The sequence below is a fragment of the Eumetopias jubatus genome, unplaced genomic scaffold (assembly GCF_037043125.1).
Source record: "Eumetopias jubatus isolate StellerSeaLion01/CBP00866 unplaced genomic scaffold, mEumJub1_p1.0 scaffold_8, whole genome shotgun sequence".
NCBI classification, from domain to species: Eukaryota; Metazoa; Chordata; class Mammalia; order Carnivora; family Otariidae; genus Eumetopias; species Eumetopias jubatus.
Window position 1 is genome coordinate 83,868,281 of NW_028274814.1, and position 10,038 is coordinate 83,878,318.

General features: G+C 39.9%; 1 protein-coding gene across 2 annotated transcripts; it reads left to right on the forward strand.

The window, feature by feature from the left end:
* Positions 1-567: 567 nt before the first annotated feature.
* LOC114215008 (olfactory receptor 6C75) lies at positions 568-1,506 on the forward strand. 2 transcript variants are annotated; one of them, XM_088026144.1, is made up of 2 exons: positions 568-782; positions 831-1,506. In XM_088026144.1, the coding sequence occupies exons 1-2, from the start codon at positions 568-570 to the stop codon at positions 1,504-1,506; spliced, it is 891 nt and encodes a 296-aa protein (XP_087882270.1). The 2 variants fall into 2 exon arrangements, with proteins under 2 accessions (XP_087882270.1, XP_027966705.1); XM_028110904.1 differs by having other exon boundaries at positions 568-1,506.
* The last annotated feature ends 8,532 nt before the right edge of the window (positions 1,507-10,038 follow it).

Below are 10,038 nucleotides of genomic sequence, written 5' to 3' on the forward strand. Positions count from 1 at the left end.
GGAATTAAATAAATAAACAAATATGTCTGCATACTATTATCAGGAACACATTACTCTACCAGATGGGCAAATGGTCTCCATAAATTGTAAAAGATTGAATGGGAGAAGGAAACAGAAATGTTTATTCAAAATAGAAATGTTAAAAAATATATGAAGAAAAAAGCAACAAAAAAATACCTTCAAAATTTTGCAATATGCTGGGAGTAAGCTCGGAGTTTTAGATTTTCATCTCAGAGGTTTTAATCTCTTTTTTTTCTTGTTTTCAGGAATATATCAAAACATTCAGAAGACAGGGATTTATACTGAGATATGCAAGAATACAATAAAAGAAATATAAGAATAATTAATTAATATATTACATAATAAATGTCAGCTTTAATAAGTATTTTGTTTCTACATACCACAAAATCATTTTTCTCTAAAAACATAAGGCAGCAATGATATTTTTTTAAAGTGTGTCTATGTGTGTGTGTGTGTGTGTGTTTTTCTTTCTGGTGTCATAACTTTCTTATTTTTTCATCTATTTTTCAGCTAAAACAAAGAATACCATCATAAAGAAGGAAAATAATGAGAAATCTCACAGCAGTAACAGAGTTTATTCTTCTCGGATTTACAAATGACCCACAGTGGCAGGTTGTACTTTTCATATTTCTTCTTGTTACCTACATGCTCAGTGTGACTGGGAACCTGATCATTATCACCCTCACCCTTTCAGATCCCCACCTGCAGACTCCAATGTATTTCTTCCTTCGAAACTTCTCATTCCTAGAAATATCATTCACGTCTGTCTGCATTCCCAGATTCCTTGTCACTATCACGACGAGGGACAGAACCATTACCTACAACGGTTGTGTGACTCAACTATTTTTCTTCATCTTCTTGGGAGTGACAGAATTTTACCTTCTGGCTGCCATGTCCTATGACCGCTACGTGGCCATCTGCAAACCTTTACATTACATGACCATCATGAGCAGCAGAGTCTGCATCCTTCTTGTCTTTAGCTCATGGCTTGCAGGATTCCTGGTCATCTTTCCACCAATAATCCTGCTGCTGCAGTTGGATTTCTGTGCCTCCAATATAATCGATCATTTTATCTGTGACTCTTCTCCACTTCTACAGCTTTCTTGCACAAACACTCGCTTCCTAGAATTCATGGCATTTTTCTTAGCAGTGGTAACACTTATGGTCACCTTAACACTAGTTATTCTCTCTTACACATACATCATCTGGACAATTCTGAGAATTCCTTCCACGAGTCAAAGGAAAAAAGCCTTTTCCACTTGTTCCTCCCACATGATAGTGGTCTCCCTCTCTTATGGCAGCTGCATTTTCATGTACATTAAGCCTTCTGCAAGGGAAAGGGTGACTTTAAACAAAGGAGTAGCTGTGCTCAATACCTCAGTGGCTCCTCTCTTGAATCCTTTCATATATACACTAAGAAACCAGCAGGTGAAGCAAGCCTTCAAAAACATGGTCCAGAGAGTAGCCTTTTCTTCAAATAAATGAATGTGATTATGCAAAGGAAAACCCCTAAAAGCAAAGTTGAATGAAGAACTCTTTATGTAAATTCTTCAAATACCTCAATTCATTCTTTCAGATAGACATATATATATCATCAATGCCTCTTTTCCTTATTAGCCTAAAAACCAGGTCCTAACTGGTTTTCTATATGGGAAACAGTCAGTCTTATCCCATGTAACTAAATTTCAGATGTCAATAATCTCCACTGTTTCTCACATCAAAGCAAAGCTGCTTATACATTCATAGAAAAGATGCAGGTTGTTATACTGTAAAAAGCTACTAAAAACCATATGCAAATATGGAATGTATTTTATGTGAAATAAAAATATGTATCAATTAATATTTCTCAAATTTCTTCTTCTGTTTCACCAAGAAAACATGTTTACAGATTTTATTTATTTATTTGTCAGAGAGAGAGAACACAAGCAGGGGGAGTGGCAGGCAGAGGGAGAAGCAGGCTCCCCGCTGAGCAAGAAGCCCCATGCAGGACTCGATCCCAGGACCCTGGAATCACAAGCTGAACTGAAGGCAGATGTTTAACCGACTGAGCCACCCAGGCATTCCAAGAAAACATGTTTAAAATTAAAAGCATTATTAAAATGTCTACATGAATTCGTCATTAAAATGTAATTCAAACATTGAAAAATTAAATAGAAATTTAAGACAAAATCTGATGTCAGACTTATCTTTGCCATTTGAATGAGGTTGTATCCATTTTATATTAGGTTTTTTAGAAAAAATTGTTTCAGTGCAAGAGAAAAGATGAAATTTACCTTTTTCTTCCATTGATAATATGTTCTAAAAAAATTAGGTTAACTGAAGATTTCCCTATTTCTGATAAGCATATTTGAGAGGGATGAGAATGGTCTATAAAAGTAAATTAAACTATCCTGATAGATTTCATATTTATATTCAGACACTTTCAACTAATTCTAAGATGGTCTTTCCTACTGACATGAAAACAACAAATTCGGAATCTAGAATGGTCTAACAGGTAGACTCCAGAGAGTATCTTGGAAATGATGATACATGAGTTTCTTATGCCTCAGTTTTCTTTTATTAGCAAATCTACATACAGTCTTTATCTTTCCAGTGCCTCTTTCACAGCAGGTTCTACCTCCCTCACCCAAATCCAAGAAAATGACTCTTGCAGGTATCTGAGAATGTAAAAACTGTGCCCAAGCCTGGTTCCTATAGTTAATGAGCCTCTTGACTCCAACGTATCACTAAGAAAATTGGTGATCTTGCAACAGTAGTTATGAATCTAACTCAATACCAGGTAAGTGGATTTCACTTTGGTTTCTTGATTTCCAGCTTGGCCTGATACATAGATTAATGTAAAGAGTTCTACATAGTTTATAAGTCCAAAATAGAAAACCTTTTCTTATTTCTCATAGACAGACAAGAGTGTCCATGAGCACTTGTTCTTACCTTTGTCCTTCCGTGGAATGAGTTACATTTTTTTTTAATTTTTTTATTGTTATGTTAATCACCATATATTACATCATTAGTTTTTGGTGCAGTGTTCCATGATTCATTGTTTGTTCATAACACCCAGTGCTCCATGCAGAACGTGCCCTCCTCAATACCCATCACCAGGCTAACCCATCCCCCTACCCCCCTCCCCTCTAGAACCCTCAGTTTGTTTTTCAGAGTCCATCATCTCTCATGGTTCGTCTCCCCCTCTGACATACTCCCCTTTTCTTCCTCTCCTGTTATCTTCTTCTTTTTCTTTTTTCTTAAAATATGTTGCGTTATTTGTTTCAGAAGTACAGATCTGTGATTCAACAGTCTTGCACAATTCACAGCGCTCACCATAGCACATACCCTCCCCAATGTCTATCACCCAGCCACCCCATCCCTCCCACCCCCAACCACTCCAGTAACACTCAGTTTCTTTCCTGAGATTAAGAATTCCTCATATCAGTGAGGTCATGTGATACATGTCTTTCTCTGATTGACTTATTTCACTCAGCATAACACCCTCCAGTTCCATCCACGTCATTGCAAATGGCAAGATCTCATTCCTTTTGATGGCTGCATAATATTCCATTGTGTATATATACCACCTCTTCTTTATCCATTCATCTGTCGATGGGCATCTTGGCTCTTTCCACAGTTTGGCTATGGTGGACATTGCTGCTATAAACATTGGGGTACACGTACCCCTTCGGGTCCCTACATTTGTATCTTTGTGGTAAATACCCAGTAGTGCAATTGCTGGATCGAACGGTAGCTCTAATTTCAACTGTTTGAGGAACCTCCATACTGTTTTCCAGAGGGGTTGCACCAGCTTGCATTCCCACCAACAGTGTAGGAGGGTTCCCCTTTCTCCACATCCCCGCCAACATCTGTCGTTCCCTGACTTGTTAATTTTAGCCATTCTGACGGGTGTGAGGTGGTATCTCATTGAGGTTTTGATTTGGATTTCCCTGATGCCGAGCGATGTGGAGCACTTTTTCATGTGCCTGTTGGCCATTTGGATGTCTTCTTTGGAAAAATGTCTGTTCATGTCTTCTGCCCATTTCTTGATTGGATTATTTGTTCTTTGGGTGTTGAGTTTGATAAGTTCTTTATAGATTTTGGATACTAGCCCTTTATCTGATATGTCATTTGCAAATATTTTCTCCCATTCTGTCGGTTGTCTTTTGGTTTTGTGGACTGTTTCTTTTGCTGTGCAAAAGCTTTTTATCTTGATGAAATCCCAATAGTTCATTTTTGCCCTGGCTTCCCGGGCCTTTGGCGATGTTTCTAGGAAGAAGTTGCTGCGGCTAAGGTCGAAAAGGTTGCTACCTGTGTTCTCCTTTAGGATTTTGATGGACTCCTGTCTCACGTTTAGGTCTTTCAACCATTTGGAGTCTGTTTTTGTGTGTGGTGTAAGGAAATGGTCCAGTTTCATTCTTCTGCATGTGGCTGTCCAATTTTCCCAACACCATTTGTTGAAGAGACTGTCTCTTTTCCATTGGACATTCTTTCCTGCTTTGTCAAAGATAAGTTGACCATAGAGTTGAGGGTCCATTTCTGGGCTCTCGATTCTGTTCCATTGATCGATGTGTCTGTTTTTGTGCCAGTACCATACTGTCTTGATGATGACAGCTTTGTAATAGAGCTGGAAGTCCGGAATTGTGATGCCGCCAGCTTTGCTTTTCTTTTTCAGTATTCCTCTGGCTATTCTGGGTCTCTTCTGGTTCCATACAAATTTTAAGATTATTTGTTCCATTTCTTTGAAAAAAGTGGATGGTATTTTGATGGGGATTGCATTGAATGTGTAGATTGCTCTAGGTAGCATTGACATCTTCACAATGTTGATTCTCCCAATCCATGAGCATGGAACGTTTTTCCATTTCTTGGTGTCTTCTTCAATTTCTTTCATGAGTATTTTATAGTTATCTGAGTACAGATCCTTTGCCTCTTTGGTTAGATTTATTCCTAGGTATCTAATGGTTTTGGGTGCAATTGTAAGTGGGATCGACTCCTTGATTTGTCTCTCTTCTGTCTTGTTGTTGGTGTATAGGAATGCCACTGATTTCTGTGCATTGATTTTATAGCCTGCTACTTGACTGAATTCCTGTATGAGTTCTAGCAGTTTTGGGGTGGAGTCTTTTGGGTTTTCCACATACAGTATCATCTCATCTGCAAAGAGTGAGAGTTTGACTTCCTCTTTGCCGATTTGGATGCCTTTGATTTCTTTTTGTTGTCTAATTGCTGTGGCTAGGACTTCTAATACTATGTTGAATAGCAGTGGTGAGAGTGGACATCCCTGCCGCGTTCCTGACCTTAGGGGAAAAGCTCTCAGCCTTTCCCCATTGAGAATGATATTCGCTGTAGGTTTTTCATAGATGGCTTTTATATATTGAGGTATGTACCCTCTATCCCTATACTCTGAAGAGTTTTGATCAAGAAAGGATGCTGTATTTTGTCAAATGCTTTTTCTGCATCTATTGAGAGGATCCTATGATTCTTGTTCTTTCTTTTGTTAATGTATTGTATCACGTTGATTGATTTGCGGATGTTGAACCAGCCTTGCAGCCCAGGGATAAATCCCACTTGGTCGTGGTGAATAATCCTTTTAATGTACTGTTGGATCCTATTGGCTAGTATTTTGGTGAGAATTTTTGCATCCATGTTCATCAAGGATATTGGTCTGTAATTCTCTTTTTTGATGGGGTCTTTGTTTGGTTTTGGGATCAAGGTAATGTTGGCCTCATAAAATGAGTTTGGAAGTTTCCCTTCCATTTCTATTTTTTGGAACAGTTTCAGGAGAATAGGTATTAATTCTTCTTGAAATGTCTGATAGAATTCCCCTGGGAAGCCATCTGGCCCTGGGCTTTTGTTTCTTGGGAGATTTTTGATGACTGTTTCAATTTCCTTAGTGGTTATAGGTCTGTTCAGGTTTTCTATTTCTTCCTGGTTCAATTTTGGTAGTTGATACATCTCTAGGAATGTACCCATTTCTTCCAGGTTATCTAATTTGCTGGCATAGAGTTGCTCATAATATGTTCTTATAATTGTTTGTATTTCTTTGGTGTTGGTTGTGATCTCTCCTCTTTCATTCATGATTTTGTTGATTTGGGTCATTTCTCTTTTCTTTTTGATAAGTCTGGCCAGGGGTTTATCAATCTTGTTAATTCTTTCAAAGAACCAGCTCCTAGTTTCGTTGATCTGTTCTACTGTTCTTTTGGTTTCTAGTTCATTGATTTCTGCTCTGATCTTTATGATTTCTCTTCTCCTGCTGGGTTTAGGCTTTCTTTGCTGTTCTTTCTCCAGCTCCTTTAGGTGTAGGGTTAGGTTGTGTATTTGAGACCTTTCTTGTTTCTTGAGAAAGGCTTGTATTGCTATATACTTTCCTCTCAGGACTGCCTTTGCTGTATCCCAAAGATTTTGAACAGTTGTGTTTTCATTTTCATTGGTTTCCATGAATTTTTTTAATTCTTCTTTAATTTCATGGTTGACCCATTCATTCTTTAGTAGGATGCTCTTTAGCCTCCATGTATTTGAGTTCTTTCCGACTTTCCTCTTGTGGTTGAGTTCTAGTTTCAAAGCATTGTGGTCTGAAAATATGCAGGGAATGATCCCAATCTTTTGGTACCGATTGAGACCTGATTTGTGACCTAGGATGTGATCAATTCTGGAGAATGTTCCATGGGCACTAGAGAAGAATGTGTATTCCTTTGCTTTGGGATGGAATGTTCTGAATATGTCTGTGAAGTCCATTTGGTCCAGTGTGTCATTTAAAGTCTTTATTTCCTTGTTGATCTTTTGCTTAGATGATCTGTCCATTTCAGTCAGGGGGGTGTTAAAGTCCCCCACTATTATTGTATTGTTGTCAATGTGTTTCTTTGCTTTTGTTATTAATTGCCTTATATAATTGGCTGCTCCCATGTTCGGGGCATAGATATTTACAATTGTTAGATCTTCTTGTTGGATAGACCCTTTAAGTAGGATATAGTGTCCTTCCTCATCTCTTATTACAGTCTTTGTTTTAAAATCTAGTTTGTCTGATATAAGGATTGCCACCCCAGCTTTCTTTTGGTGTCCATTAGCATGGTAAATGGTTTTCCACCCCCTCACTTTCAATCTGGGGGTGTCTTTGCGTCTAAAATGAGTCTCTTGCAGACAGCATATTGATGGGTCTTGTTTTTTAATCCAATCTGATATCCTGTGTCTTTTGATTGGGGCATTTAGCCCATTTACATTCAGGGTAACTATTGAAAGGTATGAATTTAGTGCCATTGTATTACCTGTAAGGTGACTGTTAACTGTCTGTTGTCTGTGTTCGTTTCTGCTCTTTGCTGCTTTTAGGTTCTCTCTTTGCTTAGAGGACCCCTTTCAATATTTCTTGGAGGGCTGGTTTCGTGTTTGCGAATTCCTTTAGTTTTTGTTTGTTCTGGAAGCTTTTTATCTCTCCTTCTATTTTCAATGATAGCCTAGCTGGATATAGTATTCTTGGCTGCATATTTTTCTCGTTTAGTGCTCTGAAGATATCTTGCCAGTCCTTTCTGGCCTGCCAGGTCTCTGTGGATAGGTCTGTTGCCAATCTAATGTTTCTACCATTGTAGGTTACATATCTCTTCTCCCGAGCTGCTTTCAGGATTTTCTCTTTGTCTCTGAGACTCGTAAGTTTTACTATTAGATGTCGGGGTGTTGACCTATTATTATTGATTTTGAGAGGGTTTCTCTGTGCCTCCTGGATTTTAATGCCTGTTTCCTTCCTCACATTAGGGAAGTTCTCTGCTATAATTTGCTCCAATATACCTTCTGCCCCTCTCTCTCTCTCTTCTTCTTCTGGGATCCCAATTATTCTAATGTTGTTTCGTCTTATCATATCACTTATCTCTCGAATTCTGCCCTCGTGATCCTGTAGTTGTTTCTCTCTCTTTTCCTCAGCCTCTTTATTTTCCATCATTTGGTCTTCTATATCGCTGATTCTCTCTTCTGCCTCATTTATCCTAGCATTTAGTGCCCCCATTTTTGATTGCACCTCATCAATAGCCTTTTTGATTTCGATTTGGTTAGATTTTAGTTCTTTTATTTCTCCAGAAAGGGTTTCTCTAATAACTTCCATGCTTTTTTCAAGCCCAGCTAGTATCTTTAAAGTCATGATTCTGAACTCTAGGTCCGACATCGTACTAATGTCCGTATTGAGTAGGTCCCTGGCTGACGGTACTACCTCTTGTTCTTTTTGCTGAGGTGATTTCTTTCGTCTTGTCATTTTGTCCAGAGGAGAATAGATGAATGAGAGAACAAAATGCTAACAGGTTTACAACGTCCCCAGCAAATATACTGTATACAAATCAGAAAAGACCTGAAACCAGGGGAAAAGAAAGGGAAAGAAAGAAAAAAGAAAGAGAAAAAGAAAAAAAAAGATAAAAACAAAAACAAAACAATACAAAAAATGCAGAATATGATCAAATATGATCAGGCTAGTGCATAGATCAGTGCCACACACTAGATTTTGGGCGTATTTTGGTCTGTTAGAAAAAAGTGCCTCCTAAAATTTTAAAGGAAGAAAGACATATATGTACAAAATAAGGGTTGATACAATGAAGGGATGGAAGATGACTGTAAAGATGAAAATTATAAAAGATTTTATAAAAGGACTTGGTAAGATAAGTTGTTTGAAAAAAGAAAGAAGATTTAAGAAAAAAAAAAGGAAAAAGGGAGAGAATGTGAGCAGGCAGGGGACTAGAACAAAGCCATACACTAGTGATTTAGGATATATTTTGATCTGTTAGAAGAAACTGTACCTCAAAATTTTAAAGAGAGAACAACTTATATATATATATGCCAAAAATAAGGGTAACTACTATGAAGGGATAAAATATGACTCTAAAAATGAAAAATAAAAAATGTTTTTTTTTTAAAAGGGATTTATAAGATGTTGGTTGAAAAAGGGAAAAAGAAAAATAAAAAAAAAACAGTCAAGAAAAATTAACTTTGATGAAATAATGAGTCATGGTAAAAAAAAAAAAAAAAGCCATGAATCTATGTGCAGTATTCCCCTAGCGCTGGAGTTCTCCTATTCTCCTTGATCGATCAACTTGGTCTTGGCTTGCTGGCTGTTTGTGTTGATCTTCTGGGGGAGGGGCCTGTTGCTGTGGTTTCCAAATGTCTTTGCCGGAGGCGGAATTGCCCCGCCCTTGTCGGTCCGGCCTAAGGAAGCTGCTCCGGTTTGCTCTCAGGAGCTTTTGTTCCCTGCAAGCTCTCGGTACAGCTTTGGAGGCCGAGGGCAGAAATGGTGGCCTCCCAATCTCCACTCGGAGGAGCTGAGAACTCGGGGCCCCGCTCCTCAGTGTGCCCCCAGAGAAAAGCAGTCACTTCCGTGTCCCCGGTCTCCGGCCGCACTCCGTGCTCACCCGGCCTGTGACCGAGCGTTGCTATCTCTGGCACCCGACCCCGCGCGGAGTCTCCAAACCCAGCAGATCCCTGCAGTGCGTTCCCACACCGCTCCTCCCCGGGAAGGAAGGGGAGTCTCCCCGGATCTGCCACTTGTCGGGTCCCTGCTGGGGGAGCTGTGCCCCGACTGGGCCGCAGATCACAGTTTATGGCAACCCCGAGCTGAGAGCCCGCGACTCTGCTCCGTATCTGCAGCCAGCTTCCCTGCTCCGATGCCTGGGAGCTCTGGCGCACTCAGGCACCCCCGGTCTCTCTGTGACCCCAAGGGTCCTGGGACCACACTGTCCCGGGAGGATTCCACCCCCCGCTTAGCCACTGCAGCGACGTCCCTCCGCCGAGCCAACTTCTAAAAGGTCCGATTTTGTGCTCCGCGGCTCTATCACTTGCCAGAAGCGGCCGACGGAGGCCCTCTCCCCCACCATCTATCCTCCCGAATATCGCCTCGGATTCACTTCTCCACACGCCCTACCTTCCAGTAAGTGGTCACTTCTCTGTTCAGAGAGTTGTTGCTACTCTCCTGTTCGATCTCCTGTTGAGTTCGTAGGTGTTCAGAATGGTTTGATCCCTATTCAGCTGAATTCCTGAGACCAGACGAAATCTAGGTCTCCTACTCCTCCGCCA

Bases quoted from the DNA above. Each gene is read 5' to 3' on its own strand.
- LOC114215008 (XM_028110904.1), top strand. From the start codon at position 568: ATGAGAAATCTCACAGCAGTAACAGAGTTTATTCTTCTCGGATTTACA.